Source organism: Trichomonas vaginalis, chromosome V (assembly GCF_026262505.1).
Source record: "Trichomonas vaginalis G3 chromosome V, whole genome shotgun sequence".
NCBI lineage: Eukaryota > Parabasalia > Trichomonadida > Trichomonadidae > Trichomonas > Trichomonas vaginalis.
This window is the reverse complement of record NC_067207.1, coordinates 20773001-20796818: the sequence shown is the minus strand read 5'-3', so window position 1 is coordinate 20796818 and position 23818 is coordinate 20773001. Positions and strand designations below refer to the sequence as shown.

General features: G+C 32.6%; 7 protein-coding genes across 7 annotated transcripts, besides 2 other annotated features; 3 read left to right on the top strand and 4 right to left on the bottom strand.

The window, feature by feature from the left end:
- Nucleotides 1-553: 553 nt before the first annotated feature.
- TVAGG3_0373930 (vesicle docking involved in exocytosis) lies at nt 554-2412 on the top strand (the record flags this gene model as incomplete). The annotated part of the gene is made up of 1 exon (XM_001314277.1): nt 565-2319. One exon carries the CDS (start codon nt 565-567, stop codon nt 2317-2319), a length of 1755 nt encoding a protein of 584 aa, XP_001314295.1.
- Nucleotides 2413-2610: 198 nt separating this feature from the next.
- Nucleotides 2611-2640: a mobile genetic element.
- Nucleotides 2641-4117: 1477 nt separating this feature from the next.
- On the bottom strand, nt 4118-5296 carry TVAGG3_0373910 (pectin lyase-like family; the record flags this gene model as incomplete). Its single annotated transcript, XM_001314276.1, has 1 exon — nt 4118-4564. The coding sequence occupies one exon, from the start codon at nt 4562-4564 to the stop codon at nt 4118-4120; it is 447 nt and encodes a 148-aa protein (XP_001314294.1).
- A 2294-nt stretch (nt 5297-7590) lies between these two features.
- Nucleotides 7591-8269: a mobile genetic element.
- Nucleotides 8270-8746: 477 nt separating this feature from the next.
- On the top strand, nt 8747-10610 carry TVAGG3_0373890 (glycoprotein 38 family; the record flags this gene model as incomplete). Its single annotated transcript, XM_001286609.2, has 1 exon — nt 9079-10302. The coding sequence occupies one exon, from the start codon at nt 9079-9081 to the stop codon at nt 10300-10302; it is 1224 nt and encodes a 407-aa protein (XP_001286610.2).
- A 1261-nt stretch (nt 10611-11871) lies between these two features.
- On the top strand, nt 11872-13210 carry TVAGG3_0373880 (glycoprotein 38 family; the record flags this gene model as incomplete). Its single annotated transcript, XM_001314275.2, has 1 exon — nt 11894-13102. The coding sequence occupies one exon, from the start codon at nt 11894-11896 to the stop codon at nt 13100-13102; it is 1209 nt and encodes a 402-aa protein (XP_001314293.1).
- A 108-nt stretch (nt 13211-13318) lies between these two features.
- On the bottom strand, nt 13319-14008 carry TVAGG3_0373870 (protease family; the record flags this gene model as incomplete). Its single annotated transcript, XM_001314274.2, has 1 exon — nt 13382-13714. The coding sequence occupies one exon, from the start codon at nt 13712-13714 to the stop codon at nt 13382-13384; it is 333 nt and encodes a 110-aa protein (XP_001314292.1).
- A 1077-nt stretch (nt 14009-15085) lies between these two features.
- TVAGG3_0373860 (EXS-related protein family) lies at nt 15086-17233 on the bottom strand (the record flags this gene model as incomplete). Its single annotated transcript, XM_001314273.1, has 1 exon — nt 15086-17233. One exon carries the CDS (start codon nt 17231-17233, stop codon nt 15086-15088), a length of 2148 nt encoding a protein of 715 aa, XP_001314291.1.
- Nucleotides 17234-19178: 1945 nt separating this feature from the next.
- TVAGG3_0373850 (RING finger domain-containing, polycomb group component family) lies at nt 19179-23401 on the bottom strand (the record flags this gene model as incomplete). The annotated part of the gene is made up of 1 exon (XM_001314272.2): nt 19179-23401. A coding segment is annotated over one exon (4223 nt), but the record flags the coding sequence as incomplete, so codon positions are not given.
- Between the last annotated feature and the right edge of the window lie 417 nt (nt 23402-23818).

Genomic DNA, 23818 nt, shown 5'->3' with positions numbered 1-23818 from the left:
AGAAATAATAGAACTACTTATTTTCATTGGAACAATTGTCAATATTCATATGAAAAATGGCAAAACACTTCTTAATATTGCAGTAGAAAATAATATTAAAGGAATCATAGATCTGCTTGTTTCACATGGAGCAATTGTCAATATTAAGAATTAAAGAGAAAATTAATATTTAGTATTGTAGCAATATGACATTTTAGAACTTTAATTTTGCATAATGCAAAATTCAAAATTAAAGCAATAATTTGGGAGAAACAGCTCATATTATTGCTGCATAGTTAAATAATGTCTTAAATTTGATGTATAACTGATCAGCATATTTGGAAAAGACCATTTTTGTTTGTTTATAGTATGGAAAGCTGGAGTAAAGATGTGAAAATGCTATTCAAATCTTATTTATATATCTATGCGGATCATAGGATTTGATTTGTTCTTTATTCTTGGCATTTTTTGAGAATTCATTTTTTTTTAGAAATCTGACAATTTCGCATTGTTTTTGAGAATAAATTATTACATATCATATGTTAAAGATAATATCAAAAAAATAAGCGATATCGTTTTTCAGAAATGGCGTCGCAAGAAAATCTTTATTCCTCATTTCAGATTGTTGATGAAGAAGAATTTTTATCATATTTTAAGAAATTAGGTGAAGCCATTCTCGTCATTCCAAAAGAAATCCTATATTTCGCAAATGTTGCACTTTCAAAAAATTGTATGGGAGCAGCAAAGAAAAAGGTAACATTAGACACAATTAAATCGAGTGAAGCAACAGAAACTGTTGCAGTTTTGTGTATAGACGACCCTGTGATGCTAACAAAAATTTGTAAAAAATTAGAGTTAGTTCCGAAATACAAGAAACACATAATAATGATACCAAGATATAGTCCAAGCTGCCAATCCACATTTGAAAAGATTCCAAATCATGAAGATATTCATATCACCGAATTTCATGCCGAAATTATACCAATAGCACCTGATAAATTCATTGTTCCTGTTCCATTAGCTTATAATAATTGCTTCTGTGAGGCAGATATATCAGATGTTTATACGATTTCACGTGCTTTGCTCAGATTGACGTTAATTCACGGTTTTCCATCAAGAGTATTTACAGCAGGCACTATATCAAGACGAGTATACGAATTGATGCAGAATTTAAAGCATCAGATCTGTTCAGATAATTCATCAACTTATTTTTCCACGAAAGGCGCAAAGTACGATGATCTTTTCATAATTGATAGATCATGCGACAATATTACACCATTTGTTACACAATGCACTTACGCCGGAAGACTTGACGAAGCATTTAATCCGAAATACGGTTTCATGGAGCTCCCAGACGGAATTCAATTAGAAGGATATGCACCAAATAGTACCATAAGACTTGATGACAACGATTTGGTCTACAAAGAGGTTAAATCAATGAATATCGCATTTGCTTTTGATTGGATGCGGAATATTTCAACAGAAGCCACGAAAATACAAGGTTTACTAAACAAAACAAGGGGTACACCCGAATGGAGACAACACAGTCGAAGAGCAACCGAAATTTTGAAAATTCGACCGTTTAATAACCTCCATTACCAGCTGATTGATCGAATTCCTATGGCGCAGACGTATGTTAAGCACATGAGGGACTTCCAATTCGACGTAATCTTCAACAACTCCACTGATTTTGATCAAATTTATGATTTCATCCACAGAGGAAGGTATTCTGACGCTCTACAGATGCTTATTCTCTCAAGTGTTACCAGTGACGGCATTCCGCAGTCACAACTCAAAAAATTTGAGGAAATTTTATTATCATTAATTGGTTTTGACTTCGTTCCTGACTGGATTCGGCTACAGGCAGGCGGACTGATCACTCCTAGAACGTTTTTGAAGTTCGGATCGAAGTTTTCGACCGTAATGAGAGAATTAAAACTTTTGATTGACGACGAAAAGGCTCCTACCAACGATTTCTATGCAGGATATTACCCAATAACTGCTAGATTGGTCGAGAACTGCCTCAAAACTGGCTGGGGACCTTCTTCTGTCTGTAATAAGACAATGAAGAACATGGGAATCGAATTGAACACGTACAAAGTAGATGAACAACAGCCTCCGAAGAAGTCTAGCGATGGGAAACCATTCAGGAGAGTTCTGGTGTTTGTTGTTGGTGGAATGACGATTTCGGAAATGTCAATTTTCGAAAAAATGGGTGAACAACTCTTCAGTGACAACCAAGAGTTTTCATATCAATTCCACTGCGGATCAACAGACTTAATCACTAGAACTCGCTTAGTTGAAACTTTTTGTCCGTCCCTCGCCAAAAATACCATCTAAAAAAATGTTGTGATTTTATTTGTTTTAATAATTTGTAGTAAAGAAAATTTATGTTATAACCACTTTTTGACATACTTTCACAATAAACTTGGGTGCAAAATACAGATCTTTCATAATGACTTCCATCAAAAAGTCTAGGGTATGTGGATTTTTTGCAACGCTGTTTATCAATATATCATTATTTTTTAATAGCAAAAGATCAACCTATCATATGAGGTACTTGGTAGCGACTTATCATAACTTTTTCCAGAGCTAAAATATTCACTTTTTATATAAAGCATTGATGTTAAAAATGTGAGAAAATGGTAAATGCACCCTTAAATACTCATAGATTCATTTTTCAATACAAAATTATTTTAGTGCATCTATCGGCTAACAATGCTTTTGGAAGATTAAACAATAATCATTCATTTTCACTCTTGATCCATAAAAATAAAGAACTTTTTTCATGAATTGTTTATAACCATTATATGGGAATTTCAATCGATGTAAATGACTTTTTTTGATCATTTTGCAGAACTTTTGATGAGCTGAAGGATCAAATAACAACAATTATCTTTCATGAAATGAAATTGATAGAAACTCAGATGAAACTATATCGTATTCTGAATTAAAATCAATGAAGAAAAATTTGAGTCGTTGGTTATTTTTTCAAAATACGCGATTGACAGAAATATATGTATTCCAGAAACAGTCGAAATCATCGAGAGAGAAAGTTTCAAATTCTCATCAATCGAAAACATCACCTTCCCAAGAAATCTTCAGTCAATTGATGATTCCGCAATCTTTAATTGCACGAAACTCACATCGATATCTTTCAATTGAACTAACATCACATTCATTGGAGATTTTTAATTCAAGAACTTCATCAATTTATATAAAGTCAACTTTCTAATCACTTACGCTTTTTAGACCAAGAATCATTTTCTAATACTAACATTCATAATCTCGAATTCATTGATTTGAGGAATATTAGTTCAGGTACATTCATGAACAACGAACATTTATCATTTTGTGATTTTTCACAAACATCAGTTGAAGTTTTTTTCAATGAATCTATTCAAAAACTGTCCAAACTTATCTTCTAATTATTACCCACATAACTTGACATACATCGAAAAATCATGTTTTTAACGAACGGATTTCCGATATACTATTTTTCCTAATACAGTTTTATATGTTAAATCTATGACGTTTTCATAGAGTTGAAGACAGTCAACTTCTCACATCTCAAGTACAAACTGACAAATAATGCATTTTCGACGGCATCAATCAGAGTTTTGACTATGCCCGAACTTGAATTCGACTCAGGTCTCTTCATCCAACGATGCAGGACTATCGAAAGCCTTGATTTGTCTAGAACGAAGATCATTAGCTTTGGCAAACATTTCTTCAGTGATTGTTTCAAATTACGTGCTTTGATATTGCCACAGACAGCAGAGTATTTCGCTGTTAGCGCTTTCTCGAACTGTGTTTCTTTGAATAAAATATTTTACTGCGGAAGAAGCACTTTCTCTGATGACATAGAGATTCCTTCCAACTCTGTAATAGAGTTTTATCTATCCGAATTTATCCGAATTCACAGATATTTGGAATATCTGTCATATGGACAACGAAATGTTCTGAATTCAATGTTTCCAATATAGAATAAATGATTTTTTCTTAATTATTGTATGATGATAATTGTTAATTTTTCATATGATATCTATTATTGTTCTATCATATTTATCACAAAATTACTATTCATAATATCAATCTCGTATCACAAAAATGCATAATTCATAAAAATTGGATTTAGTTATGAATTTTTTAAATTAAGTAAACATTCAAGAGTTAAATTTAGAGAACAAAATTCGTCAAAAATATGACTATTTTTCTTTTCAATTTCATTTGAAATAAGTTCAATTGAAATTGGATTTTCTGCTTCGCATTTACCTAATGAAAGGAATGAAAGTGGAAGATCAAAAGGATTTGTTTCGATTTTATCTGAATTAAATGAGCCTCCATAAGTTTTGCCTGCAGACAAATCATCTCCTCTGCAATTTACAATTGTAATAATGCCATTATTATCACCACTAAAAGAATGATCTGCTTTGTTTCCTATAAAAATACATTCTGAAACTGTAACATTTGATGGTGAAAATGATGATGTAATAAGACCGTAACCTCCTTTTCTAATTTTTGCTGTGTTGTTTTTAAAGATTGAATTTTTAACAAATGAGTCAGGTGTTTGAGAATGACTCATGCAGATGGCATTTGTTTGTTGGTTATCATTAGAAATGAAACAACAAAAGTTAACATTAGAAGGATTTTTTTCTAATCGATAACCAGCAAAGCTCCCACACCTCGTATAAGTGTTGTTTGTCGAAATAAGAGTTTTCTCGCCATAATAATGATTTATACTGGATGTTCCATTGTCATCATGGCCGCATTGAAAGAGAGAACTTAAGTTAACAAAATTTTTGTTTGTTGCTGTTTGAACTTCTGTATATGAATGCTTTCCAGAGTCTGGCGTGTAGCATTTAATAGAACAAAATCGATCTTGGACAATAGAACTGCTGCCTTTGAAGTAGATGCAGCCGCCAAACCCTGAACTTCGTGTAATATTAGTATATGTGCATATCGAATGAAGCAATTTAATAGAATTGAGACTGCAGTCAATGACATTCGATGTAAAATTAAAGAAGTCTGAAGACAGTAAAAAGAAATTTTGAGAAATAGTAGGTTTTTCGTTTGATTGTATGTTGGTGTAGTTTTCTCCTGGTGGTCCATAGTATTCTTCCCAGATATCAATTGGAACTCCAGCTTAATCAAAAGTTAGATTCCAAAAAAAATGCATAATTTTCAATTACTTATTAAAAAAAATATTATGATTAATATTATGATGTGATAAATAGCTTTAAAATCCTCTGATACTAATCATCATGTCTTTCAACTTTTCTGTTTTATGACCTAGCATATACTCCATCATACTATCCTATCAAACACATATGTTAATAAAATTTGTGTAATTAAATCGGATCTTTTTGTTTGTGTTGTTAAATAAGGTTAATTTATTTGCTAGTCGTCATTTTTAATTACTACCCTCAGAACCAAGTGCTTTATAATTTCACAAGTAGTTATAGTCATTTGAAAAATCACTTCATATAGGATGTATTCATGCATGACCTACTTCTAACAATCCCTTTTTTACAAAAGATATAAAGAAATTAAGATTGAATATTCTATTTTTTCAACTTATTTACAGGATCACTCTAGTATTAGCAGATATGCATCTTTCTTTGCTCAAATATATATGTTGAAATTCGAAAATAATCACTTTTTTTTAACAGGTGAATTTTCAATTCACCGGCATAACATATACTAATTCTACTTTAGTATTATTATTTGTATAGATTTATTCAAAAATATCAATCAAAAAGAATTTACCCTTCTATTTTCTTACTGATTTATACTACCCAGATTTGCCTTACTTTTACCACCTCTCTAAAGCTGGGGACACCGCCTATCGTTGGGAGTAGCTATTAAATAGAACCACCAAGGGTATTTTTGGAACTACCTATGTAGTGTAGTGGAAACATCCGACATAATGATTTAATATGCCAAGGTTTGATTCCCATTTAGCCGATTTTTTTTCTTTTTTGGATCATGAATTTTTTTTTGGGTCACTATAAGATTTGTTTCATGTTCTAAATCTGCTGCATATGTAATCTATTTTTATTTACCTATTTTTTAAAAATCTATTGGATTGCCAAATTTGAATATATTTAAAATCATAAAACTCCAAAAAAACTATAAATATATGTTTTATGCATAGTGCCGATACTCAAATATCAGATTACTTAGATCCATGAATAATATCCGAATTTTTTTTCTTAAAATTAAACTTCAAAACTTCTTGCAATCTTATTCTTCATCAATTGTAAATTTTTAAAACCATTTTTTAAAATAATTTTGCGTAAATTTTATTCTCATGTTGTTTTAATCGAAAATTGATACATTTTCAAAAAAATAATATTGACTTATGAAATTCATTTTTAAGGTGAAATAGTATTGTTTTTATTAAAGTATATGAATAATATATAAAAAATTAATGAATAATATAAGCAGATTTTTAGTTTACAAAACAAATATGAGCAATGCAATTTCAAACTTTTGCTGGCAATTTCGATATTGCTCAAGTTTGTAGTATTTGTGATACCTATAACATCGGCTTAATCAAAATTCGATTTTTCTTATGAGTTATTGAGAAAATTTGATTGCAATGAGAAGGATTTCGACGTTTTTGATAAACTAAGAGCTGAGCTTTAGGGGTTCAGTTCATTTATGGCTGTAGTTTGATGCGTAGATCTCTTTTTTATTGTAAATTCTTTCAGCATGGAGATCGAGAATGAATCTTTTGAGAACTTTATGAGTTTTTACACCCGTAAAGAGGTCCTTCGAGGAAAGATAGTCCAGACTACATGAAGATGTGGGTTAACCAAAAAAATCCGATGGTTTCCCCATATTCATGTAGATCTTCGAAAAAATGAGCACCAAAAAAGCCAAAAAAATAGGCTTTTTATTGGATTTGTACACTAGATCAATAACCTATTTAGGATCTGACACTCTTTTTAGCCAGAGATATGAGGTCCTTTCTAGGAGAACGATCTATTCATCCATAAAAAAAATGAATTATCGTTTTCCCCAGAAATTACATGGGGAGTGGTAAAAGTAAGGAAAATCTGGGTATAAAGAAAATTCATGTCATGAAGTTCAAAAAATACCGTGTAACATTAAAATTTGTTATGCATAATACATTTTAGCTAATTATAAATGAGTTAATTCTGGGTTGTTCTATTTTTACATCCATCATTTAATATAATCTTTTTTGATTCATTTTATATAAAATCAGTCTATTAAAAATCATTAAAAATGTCATTTAATTGATAAATTTTTATATCCTTGTAATAATATTGTTTTTCATACATAAAGCAGTTAACTATATGCGTTAGATCTATGATAATCTAGTCATAATTCACAATCAAGAGTTAATAGCTACTGTTTACTATATTATCCATATTTTTAAATAAATGTAGAATAATTACCAAAGTGATACAAACAATATATATAAAGTATGAAAAATTGATGGTCTGTCTCTTAAAGATACTAGAATACCACTTTATATTATCATATTAGAATTTCGACTTAAAACTAATGTATTGCATTATATTACATTTCAAATATATAACTACATACAAACACTCATGCTGGAAAAACATAGTCTCTTTTGGCAAACCCAAATTTTAGCTAAAAGTGACAGGGGAAAAAACGTTTAGTATTAAAAAAAAGACCGATGAGAGCTTCGTTCGAAATATAGAGGGAACTGAGAATGCGCAACCATTCTCAGGGAATATTGGATGCTATTCCCGTTCCCTCTGTATGGAAAATTGAGGTTTTCAAAGGGAGTTAAAATAATATCAAATTTATACTAATTTACTTCAAAATACAAAAGTATTTGACAGCTAAAATTAGTTACTTTAGCAAGCCTATCAATACCCTTTTACGATTATTGCTACTTTTTCGAAATAAAATAAATTTATTATCAAAAACCTTTTTTTTCTTAGTAAAAATAAACGAAATTTTTTACCTTATGAACTTTTGATGGAAATATGCAAATTTAAAATAATAAAGAAAGCCGCGAGCGAAGCGATCGGCTTAGTTCGAAGATTTTGATTCAAATCTTTGCTGATCTGTAATTCGCGGAAGCCGCGAGCGAATCGAGCGGCTTAGGTCTAAGATTTTGATTCAAATCTTTGCTTATATTCCTTAAATTCTTTATGAAACTCGCAACAGTTCCATAAAAAATTTTAAATTCTAAACTGTCGAAATTACCGATCGGTAATCACACCCTTCACGGGTGTGTCACTTTTTACATGCGTGTCACTTTTAGCTAAAATTACCCCTACTCATCTCTTTTGATCTTTTATAATTATATATTTTTTTTTATCTTATATTTCCTTATTAACTTCACATAACATATAACTCTATAGTATATATAATTAGATATGATCCTTGTTTTTATTACAAATTCTGTTATCATGAATATGCGCAATCAACACACATTAATATAGAGTTTTGAACTAATTCAATGTTGTGAAATGGATCAAAACAACAAATTATATAAAGAATTCTAGATTTACATTGTAAATCGATATAATCAAATTATATAATCTTATATAAAAAACAAACATCTTTCATCTGCTAAGATCTAATAACCTCAAGGTATACTATGATTAATTGCATACACAGAATTGGACAAAAACAAATATTTCATATTCCTGGAGGTCTATCGTCATGATCGGAACGATTTTCGGTAAAAACATCAAAAGACGATTATTTTTCGGGAAAAACGTTTCTTCCCATGGAGCCTGAGTTTTGAAATCCCTAACTTTTAAAATACGAATGATAACAAATAAAAATTGATTAGTCAAAATATTGCAAAAATATCATTGAGTGGCAATGAATTGAATGCTCATGTAAAAAAAAGTCAGGAAAAAATAACCGTAAATTGTATTCATGACTTAAGAAATAAATGACGGAAAATTTTCTTATTGGAGGAATTATGAATGAAATTTTTTTCTGACTTGATTTCAGACTTGTGAAAACAATTTAAAAGTGGAGCCAAAGTCTTAAAATATGAACAATAATGAATAAAAATAGATTAGTCAAATTATTGAAAAAGCATCATTGAATGTCATTTAATTTGAGTTCATTTTTATGATTGCTCTTCTGTTGCTTGGATACAGGAACTTGACCATCAGTGAGCAGCGTGCCATTATGGCCGAGAGTGAGATATACGATCTCGATGTATATAAAGCATTTACTGAATGCACAGACTTTGGTGCAATGTTCATGAACCCGATTGTAAATAAAATTGGATACACAACTTTCGATCTTCAAGCTGGCGAATCCGTTTGCATTGTTGGAAGTATGGTTATTGGAGGCTCTGGTAGTTATCATGTTGATGCTGCCATTGCCAAATCTACAGATGACGGACCTAAGTGGGAAACAATATCTAAGGATAATGCAATTTTCGTTGTCCCAGATGTCAAAGCTAAAGTTGATTTCTCCAAAGTTAATTATGTTGAATTAGCTCAAGACTTATTCAGCTTGGTTACAGTACTTGCACCTCCTGTTTCTAAGATCAAATGCAACGATGGCGCGGCCTGCACAGTTCAAATTCACCCAGTTCCACCTTCCTACTCTATTGATATCAAGAATTCAGAAGTATACAATGTTGATGTTAGCTTCAAGCTTAAGAACGTCTTCTCGACCAAGGAATCCGGATCATTCGATATCAAGTACAAGACTAGTGGAGATATCTCGGCTACATCATTTAAAGCATCAATTGATTTCACACAAGGTCTTTACTTATCTTCAACAAAGAAGAAGTTCACATATTCCAGAGACGAGAAAGTTGATTTCATAGCAGGTAACGATGACAACAGAGACACATACCTATTTATTCCATGCCATGAAGATAAGGAAGGAACAATCGCAACATCGAAAAGCAATTGGTTTATTCCATTTTTCAATGTGAAAGATATTTTCAGCAGCCTTTCATTTTCTTTGAACCCAATTAAAGATAATATTGCAAAGGCTGTAAATGTTAATGGAAAAACAACCATCTCATGGTCTCCTGTATCATCTGCTGCAAGTACAACAGGATCAAAATCAAGTGACCCAGATAAAGTGTACTACGAAGAAGGAACATACAATGTTCCAGAGAAAGGTGGTGCTTATGATAAAGATGATGTCAAGGAATCCAGCAGCAGCAGTGATGATCCATGGTATATCAAGTACAAGACAATCTTGATCATTGTTGGTGCTGTCATTGTTGTGGCTATTGTTGCAACTCTCACTGTTATCATATTGATGAAGAAGAACAAGAAGAATAACAATAAAAGTGGCAACGGAAATAAAGGTGCTGATGCAGTTTAATTAATAAACAATTAATTAATACAATATTTGAGTGTTTATTTGATATTATTCTTTATCAATAAAGAAATTTATCAACCTAAGAAAATATGTATGTGATTAAGTTCGCAATTAAATATTCACATTTTTACAAATGAGTTTCAAGAGTAATAATATATCTCAAAATTGCATATGAAACGATGGAACTATAATGAGTATATACCATAATGAGGAATGTTGTTCAATCTTTTCCTCAAATCTCTAATATGATTTTTAGATTAGACTGTTTTTAGTATAAATATAGTACCTTTCATTATAATAATGAAATATATAGCTATTTGCATATAAATTCAATTATTATATGGATTATTGCAACTAAATTTTTTTATGCAGTCAGGAAAAATGTATGGAAAACTATTTTTATCGAAATGTTTTATTATGTAGAATTTATTGTGCGCAATGGTTTAAATACAAATGGCTTTTTCCCATAAGAGGAAAAAAACTATCACTTTTGTTTCAATTTTTGAATGGGAAACAAAAAGTGCAAGAATAATACCATTCTATAAAATAACTGATATATTTTGTGATATCCACTTGACAGGGTTTCAATACTTTTTCAAAAAATATCAGTAAAGCAAAAAGATCGCGTCGATATTCTTGATTAGGGTTTTGCTATGACCTCAATCACTTTTATTTATTATTTTAAATATTATTTAATTTTATTATTTGAATAGGCCAGCTTATATTTGAGAAGCTCAATTTGAGACCACTTAATACATTGAAATATCATAAATATTGAAATATTAAAAAGTGTATTTCAAAATATTCAAATTATAAAAATTTATAATACTGAAATTGAGACAAATTAATAAATTCAATGTGTTTTTTTTTGAAATAACTCTCAAATATTATTTTTTTGTTTATTTAATGATGAATAAATATGATTGCTTTAGTCAATCATAAAAACTAATTTAAGTTTAAAATAATGAAAGGATAATTTGATCGTTTTTTAAAATACAATTATTTTTGATGATTTGCAAGAATCTTTGAAAAGAATATAATATAGGTTCTATTTTTGTAAAATTTATCCAAATCATGTATTACATAAATTACGATTAAAACGATGAAAGAACCAAAAAGTGTGTTTTGTGTTTTGTTGTTGCGTGTTGGATGCGGGATCCTGTTATTTCCGAAATCGACAAAAAATTTGGAAATTTAATTCCCGAAATCGAAATTATATTAATGTTTTTAATATTCTTATATCAAAAGGATTAAAGTTCATTAAGAGAAAAACAATTCTTCTTCTTCAATCTATTGGCGCATTTATTTTTACACGCCAATAAGGAAGGGAAAATTATAAGACACCATGGTGTCTTCAAAACGCTAATTTTTGATATTTTTAACAACCCTAATTCTTGATTATTAATAGGCAGATTTTCTAAGGAAATTGTTTTATTTCAAAATTTGAAAACAACCCATTAGTTGAGTCGCCGAGAGAAGCTTATGTCCTAGCCTTTATTATATGAATATAAATTGATTTATCATATTTCTTTCAAAATGAATTTGAATATGACTGAATTGAATGTCTTTTAATGTGAGTTCATTTTTCATTTTCATGATTGCTCTTCTGTTACTTGGATACAGGAACTTGACCATCAGTGAGCAGCGTGCCATCATGGCCGAGAGCGAGATATATGATCTCAATGTCTACAAGGCCTTTTTGGAATGCAAAGACTTCGCTCAAATGTTCATGAAACCAATTGATAACAAAATTGGTTACTATAACTTCGATCTTGAACCAAATGAAACTGTTTGCATTGTTGGAAGTATTGTTGTTGGAGGCTCGGCTGATTATCATGTCGATGCTGCTATTGCGAAAGCTACAAAAGAGGGACCCAAGTGGGAAACTATTTCCAAAGATAATGCTATGTTCGTAGTCCCAGACATTAAAGCTAAAGTTGATATCTCAAAAATGAAAATCTCTAAGATTCTTAAAGAATTATTCAACTTGGTCACTGTTATTGCACCTCCTGTCTCTAAGATCAAGTGTAACAATGGTAAAGCATGTACAATTCAAATCCATCCAATTCCGCCTTCATACCAGGTTGAAATCAAGAACGAAATTAAATTCAATCTTGATATATCGTTCAGGTTCAAGAGTATCTTTTCGACCAAGAGCACAGGAGCATTCAATATCAAGTATAAGACTGGAGGATCTGTTTCAAAAACAGCGCTCACTGCCACTGTTGATTTATCACAAGGACTTTACTTATCTTCAACAGAAAAGAATTTCACATATACCAGAGATGAAAAGGTTGACTTCTTAGCAGGTAAAGATGACTACGTTGGCAAATTCCTAGGTATTCCATGCCATCATGATAAAGAAGGACCAATTGGGGCATCAAAGAACAACTGGTTCAGACCAATGTTTAACGTGAAAGATATTTTGAAGGACCTCACATTTTCCTTAAATGTTTGGGAATTCGTCGAAGATAACCTTAAAAAATTCATCAACATTGATGGTTCCACAGTCATTACATGGGCCCCTATGGCACAATCACTCAGTACCAAAGCAAATATAACTGATAATCCAGAAAAAGTCTACTTCGAAGAATTAACATATAGTGTCCCAGCAAATGGTGGCGTATACGACAAGAAGGACGTTGGATTGGCTGATGCTCCATGGTATGTCAGGTATCAGCTGGTCATGATACTTTGTGCTGCAGTCATCATTGTCGGCATAATTGCTGCTGTCGTCGCAATCGTTTTGGTTAAGAAGTACAAGAAGAATGACAGTGAAACTAAGGGTGCTGATGCAGTTTAATCACTAAACTTTTAATTTCATCAAATCTCATATTGTTTTGTGAATTGATATTTTAGATCAAAAAACATGAAAATCAATATTATTTCTTATGTATTTATATAAATTAATAATAATATCCTGAATTTTATTTTGAAATTTGAATAACAATAATTGTAATTATCATCAATTATCATTACTATAAATAGCATAAATATTGGCATTGATTTTATTATAATACAAACAAATAATATTTTTAATATAAACAATATAAACAACAATTAAATAAATAATAAATTACATCTACTCAACTAGCATCTTATAATATGTTTCCCAATTGTAATTTGCTTTGCTTTGAGTAATACAAGTCATTAAAGCAATTCTAAACTTCTTAATGTAATCAGGAGTAATTTTATTTCTCAGGTTATCTGAAATTTTTCTGGTTGAGGCAATTTCATCCATAATTGCCATGAGATAAACTCCACAATCTTTATCATTGTTTTGAAGAGGAGACTTCATATTCTTGAACTTATAATTCTTAATATTGAAGGCTTCTGCTATCTTGTCTGAAAACTTTTTGGCTGGGACCAAATTCATATTTTTGAGTGAATCAAAGTGAAGAAATTTATTCTTCATTGTTCTGCACCATATCAACAATGACCCATTAAATCTCCTTTTAAATTAGATAGAGGGAAAAATAAAATATCATATTTTTCTAGTGAAGCTGATTTAATGATTTCTTTGCAGTTTTCAGTTGAAGATCTCTGTAGAAGTTGGGTCAAAGCCGGTGAAACAAATTTATATAGTGTGAGTTGTTTTTCAAATCTTTTTGTCTCAAGTGCGCATAAGAAGTGCACAATTGTATCATCAATCATTTGGCCATCCAGGAGACATTTTAGATTCTCCTGGCTGACAACCACGTCGTCTAGCTGAGCGAGAATCAAGGAAATTTTTTTATAAAAAAATTTTTTATTGAAAAATTGGTTAATATATTTAGAGAATATGATAGCATTGATAATGAATCAAGAATTTAGTATATTGCACATTGATTTTGGATTTGAAAAAGACCGTTTGAAGATTTACAAAGATTCAAATAAAATAATCATTTAGGAACCAAAAAGATTATAAAAAGTTAAAATATTTTGATATCGATTCAATATTTTCATTCAATTCAAAAAAACATTTGTATTGAATTTCGGTTAATTCAATATTTTGATCGCAATTTTTATTTTATTAGGCATCAAATAGATAAATTATTTGCAATTCTCTTTTATTAATTTATCAGGTAGCTTAACAATACAAAATTAAATTGAATGGATAACCCAATTTTTCTGAAGATATTTTTTGAATTGTTAGGTTTTACGGGTTAAATGAAAACAGTTGTATTTAATAATGATATAATGAATACAAGAAATATAATTTTTCTATAGAAATTCGGTCAAAATTATTTTATGTTATTTTTATTACTATATAAGTTTCTAATACAATATTAATTTTGACGAACAATTGCATTCAATTTTCAGCACTGGCGATAAATTTTTCACAAAATCTTAAAAGCTATCTTATTTCGAAATATTTTAAATCTACATGACGTTTCACACCGAATTTTCGATGATTTTCATGATTCCTTACTTTTTACACCTATTTCTTAATTTTTATGATGTTTATACCAAACAATTCATTTATTTACATCCATTATACAGTATGCTTTAAGACTTTGTTTTGCTTTAAGAGCAATTTAAGTTTATTCAATGAAATCTTCTTCTTTATTATAAATGTCTTATATATTAAAATCTGTTTTGATATGCCCTGCTATATGATGCTTATCGGGAATGAAATTTTTAAATTTTTTTTGGAAAATTTCTAAGATTACAATAAAAATAGAAATGGGTAGGGTATGCATTATCTAATTTTCCAGAAAGCTCCTAAAATTAATAAAACAAATAAATTTTAACATATATAAAAATAATTATAAAAAAATATAACGCATGATAATATATATTATTATTAGAACTCGATTGGAGGCAATTCATCATCTTTCTTTGTAACTTTCTTCTTCTTTTTCAGTTTCTTTTTACCTCCACTTGTCAAAGCTGCCAAATCCGCAGCATTTACAGTAAACAAACCTCCACCTCCAGCTCCAGGAGTTGGCAATCCCCCGATTCCTGGCATTCCCAAAGGTGGTGGAGCACCTCCTTCTGCTCCAAAAGTTGGCAATCCGCCTATTCCTGGAAGGTTCAAAGGTGGGGAAACTGAAGGAGAATTGTTTGGAGGAGGAATGCCTCCGATTCCTGGGAGATTTAATGGTGGAGGTGCACCAGGGTTAGCTGGTGGTTTTGATGGATCTGGAAGGTTCAAAGGTGGTGGAACAATTTGTGAAGAATTTTTTGGTTTCGATAAATCCATTGGAGGAAGATTCAATTGTGGTAAACCACTGTTTGACGTTTTATTTGCATCAAGAGGAGGAATTGACAAAGGAGGTATTCCACTTCCTGATTTGTCTGAAGATGATGGTGGTAAAATGAGGTTTGGAAGAGAAAGTTGTGGAATATTTCCATTGCTCTTCTTTTTATCACCTGGTAAAGGAGGAATTCCACCCAAATCTGGCAATTTAAGTTCATTTTGTGGAGCTGATTGATCCATTGGAGGAAGATTTGGTTGGTCCATTAGAGGTAAATTAAGAGAATTGTCCATTGGGGGAAGATTTGGTTGATCCATTGGAGGAAGCTGTCCGAAGTCTTGGTTTCCTATTGGTGGAAGATTGAGTGAATTATCCATCGGAGGAAGATTTCCATCAATCTGTGGAAGGTTTAACGAGTTATCCATTGACGGAAGATTTGGTTGATCCAAGGAAGGAATTTGTGAATTGTCCATTGGAGGAAGATTTAATGAGTTATCCATTGGAGGCAAAGTTGATTGATCCAAAGATGGAATCTGACCAAACTGGGAATTGTCCATTGGAGGAAGATTTGGTTGGTCCAAAGAAGGAAGATTTCCATCCATTGGCGGAAGATTCATTGAATTATCCATTGGAGGGAGATTCATTGAATTATCCATTGGAGGGAGATTCATTGAATTATCCATTGGAGGGAGATTCATTGAATTATCCATTGGAGGGAGATTCATTGAATTATCCATTGGAGGGAGATTCATTGAATTATCCATTGGAGGGAGATTCATTGAATTATCCATTGGAGGGAGATTCATTGAATTATCCATTGGAGGGAGATTCATTGAATTATCCATTGGAGGGAGATTCATTGAATTATCCATTGGAGGGAGATTCATTGAATTATCCATTGGAGGGAGATTCATTGAATTATCCATTGGAGGAAGATTCATTGAATTATCCATTGGAGGTAAATTCATTGAATTATCCATTGGAGGTAAATTCATTGAATTATCCATTGGAGGAAGATTCATTGAATTATCCATTGGAGGTAAATTCATTGAATTATCCATTGGAGGAAGATTTGGTTGGTCCAGAGAAGGAATTTGGGAGTTATCCATTGGTTGCAAATGATCAATTTGTGGAAGATTTCCGTCCATTGGAGGTAAATTAAGAGAGTTGTCCATTGGAGGGAGAGTTCCGTCAATTGGCTGCAAGTTGTCCATTGAAGAAGGAATTGGAAGGTTGTCGAAATTGTTTAAATTTGACAAATCAATTTCTTCAATTCGAGGGTCAGAAAGGTTTCCTAAATGGCTGGAATCAAGTGTTGAAGTATCAAAATGAGGGAGATTTCCAATGTTGCTTCTCGTGAGAGGAGAGACTTCTTCGTCTGCTGTCGGGATGTCCATGAACTGCGGCTCTTGTGGTGCGAGAGGAGAGTCGAAATTAGGAAGAGAAGGAAATGCTGATGGATCAGGAATTTCGTTTGTTACAGAACTTGCAAATAAAGAATCGTTTTTGTATGATCCAACATTTCCTGTCTGTTCCACTTTGATGTCATTGGATGGCTCTGGTTCTGCTTGTATGGCTTCTAAAGAAGGAAGAGCTGCACCCATCAATGGCTGGAATGGAGCTTCTGCTTTGAGAAGTGGAGATGAATCAAATCCTTGTGCCAATGGTGATGGAGAAATAAGAGGGAATCCTGAATTTGACGACTTCTTTGGTTCTTCTTTGTTTTCTAAAGGAGGAATTTGGGAATTGTCCATTGGAGGTAAGTTCAAAGAATTATCAATTGGCTGGAGATTGTCTATATGTGGAAGACCCAAATTGCTTTGGTCAATTGGAGGAATTGGTGACGAATTATCCAATGGAGGAATTTGTCCTAAATTAGAATTATCCAATGGAGGAATTTGTCCTAAATTAGAATTATCCAATGGAGGAATTTGGGAATTGTCCATTGGAGGCAAGTTCAAAGAATTATCAATTGGCTGATGATTCAAATTGTTTTGGTCAATTGGAGGAATTTGACCAAGATTTGGAGGGTTATCTAATGGAGGAAATCCGTTCAAATCCCCTTGATTTGGAAGAGGAGGAATTCCAGAGTTAGATAAGTGGGAATCAGAGTTAGGAAGAGGAGGCTGATTTGGCAGTTGAAGAGGTGGATTTCCTGAGTCAGATTTCTTTGAGTTTGAGCTCATTTCCATTTGGCTGTCTTTGGCAGTGGTGGAAATGGAAGATGAGCTCAGATCTGGCTTAAGTTGCCCAACACCACTGCCTTCAGATTTTGGGAATCCGTCCATCGGAGAAATTCCGCTCTGTAGTGGATCTGGCAAACCGCCCAAACCGCTCAATCCACATTGTAACGGGTCACTTGGATTAGGAATACCTGGTAATGCTCTTAGGGGATCATTTCCAAGTGGAGGGAAGTTTGCAAGTGAATCTGCTGGTGGCAAACCTCCCAAACCACCCAAAGGATCATTACCTGGTGGAGGGAATCCTCCAAGAGCATCGTTGTTGTTTGGAAGAGTTCCTAACCCACTCAGCGGATCTGTATTTGGTAATCCTCCCAAACCATTCAATGCATCTGTATTTGGTAATCCTCCCAAACCATTCAATGCATCTGTATTTGGTAATCCTCCAAGCGGATCATTTGTCGGTGGCAAACCGCCCAAACCACCAAGAGGATCATTACCTGGCAATGCACCAAGTTGGTTGTTATTTGGAAGATTTCCTAATCCACTCAATGGATCATTTCCTAATCCATTCAAATTATCATTATTAGGAAGATTTCCAAGTCCATTTAATGGATCATTATTAAGAAGATTTCCTAATCCATTTAATGGATCATTTGTAGGTAAGTTTCCTAATCCATTTAATGGATCAGTATTAGGTAGATTTCCAAGTCCATTTAATGGATCATTATTAGGAAGATTTCCTAAACCATTTAATGGATCATTTGTTGGTAAGTTACCGAATTGGTTGTTATCCATTGGTTGGAATCCATTCATTTGGTTCAATGAATCTGATGGATTAAATCCAAGTTGGTCGTGAGATGGGAATCCACCAAGTGGATCTGGATTCAATGGGTCAGTTGTTTGCAATCCTCCTAATGGATTGAATGTATCATTCTGTTGCAAACCTCCAATCGGATCATTTCCAATTGGATTAAATGTATCGTTTTGTGGCAAACCGCCCAAACCATCACCTGTAGGCATTGGAGGGAATCCTGAATCATTGTTATCATTAATAGGCATCGGAGGGAATCCTGAATCATTGTTATCAGTTGAAGACATTGGAGGGAATCCAGAATCATTGTTATCAGTTGAAGACATTGGAGGGAATCCAGAATCATTGTTATCAGTTGAAGGCATTGGAGGGAATCCGTTTTCGTCATGTGAAATTGGAGGGAAATCATTGCTTTCGTTGCTTGGTCCATCGTAAGTAAGCACCTTTTCTTCTGAATTGTTAAATGTCTCCATTTTATCAAGAGCATTTAACATTGCAAGAGGATCTCCGCCTCCAATTCCGCCGAATTCGTCTGTTGTTTCTGGTTTTGGTTCATCGTTTTCTGAGCTCTGTTTTGCGAGCAAACTCATTGGATCGAAGAAAGAATCAGGAGTATCATTCTTTGCAATTGGAGCATCTTCTATGTCCATTGTTGTTGTTGATGGCTGCAAAAGAATTGATGGAGTTGACTCACTGGAATTGACTTTACTTGTCTTCTTCGATTTCTTGGATTTGCCTTTAGGAGGCTCCGCAACAGATGGAGGAGCAGAGTTTGCAACTTTTTTGCCTGTTGATTTCTTCGATGATTTCTTGGTGGTTTTCGGTTTTGACGGTTTTTCGACTGATGGATTTGTCGATTTTGGTTTTGAAGCAGATTTCTTTGCAGAAGACTTTTTGGCAACAGATTTCTTAGTCTCTGAACTTGGCTTTCTGCTTTTGGCTTCACTAGATTTTTTGTCACTTTTTTCAACGCTTGGTTTACGTTTTTCAACACTTGGTTTTCTGTCACTTTTTGACTTAGTTTCGACACTTTTTTCTCTTTTCTTTTCCACGCTTTGTTTCCTTTCTGATTTTTCACTTTTATGATGATGTTCTTCAGAATCCTTATGGTGGTGGTGATGAGAAGATTTTTGTTCAACGGATGGTTTTCGACTTGATTTCTTACTTGTTTTCTTTTCAGCAGAAGGTTTTCTTACATCTGATGAAGACAAATCATTTTCTTCTGATTGTCTTCTATGTTTTCTTTCTGCTGATGGTCTCCTTGATGAAGAAGAAAAGTCGTTTTCTGTTGATAATCTTCTTGATTTTCTTTCATCTTTTTCTGTTGACAATCTTCTTGATTTTCTTTCTTGTGATGGTTTTCGAATTAAATTTGATGAACTTGATTCCATTTCGAAAGAATCTCTTCTTTGTTTTCTTTCTACAGATGGTTTTCTTGATGAACTTGATTTCATTTCATTCTTCTTCTTCGAAGAATGTTTTCTCACCAAATTTGATGAACTTGAATCATTTTCTGTTGACAATCTTCTTGATTTTCTTTCTTGTGAAGGTCTTCTTGATGAACTCGATTCCATTTCGAAAGAATTTCTTCTTTGTTTCCTTTCTACAGATGGTTTTCTTGATGAACTTGATTCTCTTCTTTGTTTTCTTTCGGCAGAAGTCTTTCTTCTCTCTTTCATATAGATATCTGTATCAGGAACATCTTTCGTGATGTATCTACCAGGAGAAAGAGGTCGAATAGGAACATCGGACATAAAGAAATCATCACAAACCTTCAGATTGTTCATTTTCAGAGGAATGTCTTGTGGAGACAAATTAAACAATCTGTTTGAATCTTTTGGAGTAAGGAATCCATTATATGGCTTCTGGATAATTGGATTAACATTGTATGGCTCGTAAATGATCATTCTGTCACTGAATTCTTCGATTTTTCCTGTTTTGTCGTTCACTCCCAATTTTGTTACAAAAATTTCTTTCGGAATTAATCTTTCTTCGATTTTATCTGTCGTGAATTGTGGCAAATAAACATCTTCTCTTTCATTATAGCACTCAACAAAACCATTATTCGATTTCCTAACACGAATAACAGTGATTTGTTTTCTGATGAATTTTAATTCCAAATTTTTGAATTGAGAGGAATTTTCGGTTGTCAATTCTTTGAAAGTTTCAAAGAATTCATGACCGTTTTTGTCACTTCTTATGATGTAAAGTATATATCTACCTTTTTTATCGGATATAGTAGAATTCACTTCGAAAGGACATTCGTACATTTCGTATTTTCCTTGGAATGGATTCCATCTTTTTCTCAAACATCTTGTGAACAATTTTGGTTTGTTTGATAACTGGTTGTCATCATCTTCCAAGTATTCTTCTGTTGATCCAATGACATTCTTCCTTTGTCTGATCACTTTGCGTCCGAAATCTCCTTTTCCTGTGTCTCTGACTTTTTCTGTTCTTTGGTAATTTTCGAATTTCTTCTCTTTGACGTTCCTCTTCGTTCTGATAACTTCTATAAATGTTTTGCCGTTCCTGTCCCTGTAAACGCATTGGTTTGGTACTAAAAAGTCTATTCCTGGGATGCTTTCGTAACTCAAAGATAATTTTTCTTCTTTTTTGTTTGAATTTGTGATAAAAACATAAGGAATTCCTTGCGAATTCTTCGGAAGGTCTTGGAATGAAGGACATCCTACGAGTTCTGATTCTGGAATCTCTTCTTCGCACTCGTAGTTGCCAACCATCTGTGAATAACTGTCCATGCGACGTTTGTAGCACTTAAAATAGGCTTTTCCGTTTTGCCGACGATAAACTGTTGGATCTGGAGCAATAAACAACTGATTACCAACTGTTTCATCAGTTACTTCGACTTCATCAATGATTTGTTCTGTTGTTCCTGTTTTTTGGTTAAATTTGGTTCTGATTACCTTTAATTTCTTGCTTCCGCCGGATGAAACACCGTTACTTGAGGATTTCTTCGACGAAACCTCTTGAAGACACTCCGTATTGATGATTACGCCGTTAAATGGAATGTATTTTACAATAATGCGGAAGATATGACCACCAACGATCCAAACGTGTTCATTTTGAATGTTGAGATTGGATTCTATCATGGTTGGTATGTTTGGAATGTCTTCGCGGCATTCAATATTTTCAACTTTTCTTGTAACAGGATTTTTACGTTGTCTGATGACATTTACGTATTTTCTCTTTGTACGAACATCGTATTCGATCATAGGAGAGATGAAAACGAAATCTTTGCATCTGAGAATTGGTTTTTCGATTTCTACCTCTGTTTTGTATTCAATGACTTCTCCTGTGCGCTTGGATTGCTTTGTTTTGAGAGTATTTACGATTACTCCGTTCTTTGAAATTTTTGAGTTTGGTATTTTTTCGTCAAATGGGATTTGAGCTTCAGGATCGCTTATGTAAAGCCTAGATTCGTAATTTTCGATTGAATTATTTTCAAATTTTTGCTTTATAACTCGAAGATATGGTCTACCTTCGGAATCATGGTAAATATAAGAATTTGAAGCGACATAATCATGCCCTGTAATCATTGTTTTAGGAAGAACCTCTTCTGTAGTTGTTTTATTGCCTTTTTCATCAACTTTGTTGACTTTTATTACAATTTGTCCATTTTCATTGACTCTTCCGCCCTGAATGAAGCGATTTAGTATTTCCTGATCAGAAATTCTTGATTTGCTTGGATGAGGGCTTTCGTATTGCATGTCAGAACTTCGGAATGAATAAGGTGATTTCGGAATTGCAATTGTTGATGAAGGAATGTCACTATCACTAATATCATTGTAGAATAAATCTGATGAAGAAGCGTCTTTTTTGTATTTTCCTGAGTTATTTTTGGAATATGAAGAAGGATAATCAGTTGAAGACTCAATAAACGACTTCCTGACCTTTCCTGACTTAGAACTTCCTTTATTTTGACTTGAACTTGCTTTGCTTGACTTTATTCTTGAATAATCAATTTCATTTTCGTCAATCATTGTTGCAGTGTCAGTATCGAAGAAAGAATCTGAATTTCCGAAGTAATCCGCGTATAATGATGAGTTCTCATCCCTTCTGTTCGATTTTGGTTCGACAGATTTTGAACGATTTTTAGAAGATCGTTTTGAACTTTGATTCTTTCCTTTTGTTGCTTTCTTTGTAGGTACTTTAGAATCGTTGTTCTTATTGTAAACTTCGATTGATTTCGCTCGTTTTTTGTTGATCGTTGAAGAACTGTAATAATCTGAAGAATTCTTGATTCCAAGATATCTTAAAGTGACAGTTTGACGTATTTCAACCGGAGAACCCGTTTTATATCCATTCATTGGCGAAGATAATGTTCCAGATGAAATATTATTTCCGATTTCCATAGAAGATTTCGATCCATGTGGTGGTTCTTTAGGAATATTGATATAGATTGTAACATTTTTGACTAATTTCTTCTTTCCTTTTTTATCTTTTTCTTCTTTGTAGGAAACCTCTTCATTAACCGTTTCATTTTTGCCTATTGAGCGTTTTATCTTGAATTTTTTGTATATTTCTGCGATTTTATCAGTATCCGTCTGTTTTGAATTGTTTTTCTTCGAATTTGATTTTGAAGTTTGTTTCTTTGATGTATTGTCATCATCACTATAATCATAAGTGCTTGATAAGTCAGAATACGTGCCATAATAGCTTTCAGAGCTAGATGCAGAATTAGTTTTTGGCTTCGATTTTGTGTTTTTCGCTGAAGATGCATTCGATTCTGAGTAGTAATCATAATAATCTGAGTTTCCATGATCACTTGGACCGTATTGAGATGAATAAGATTCTGAATAGCTCGATTCGACTTTCTTTTTCGCTGTTTTATTATTTGAAGCGTTACTTTTCGTGGTTGCAGACCCTTTGGTGCCTGGTTTCTGTGTTTTTCCCTTAGAATTAGGCGCCATCGGTCCTTACTAACAAGAACCGTTAAGAATGAAAAATTTTTTCTCAACCATAATTTAAAAGATGTAGATAATATGATATAATTAATGGTAAATTAGATGTTGATTGAATGTATTCAAATTTTGGGTAGAAAGTGTCAAAATTGAATCGATATTTGAGTTGATATCCTACTACTAAATAAATCGTGTATTTTGTTAAATTAATGTATTTTTACTTGAAAAAATGAAAAATTCTTGATTTAGTCGGAACAATTCGCCAAAACAAGCAATGAAACATTAATGTTTGAGATGTGAATAATGGCAACTCTTCTAGAAGCCACTAATTAGCAAGGAGGTTTCTCAATGCATAATAAGTCAAAATCAATTAAATGCAATGAATTTGGGAAATTTATGTGTTCTTTTGAATCAATTTCTTCATAA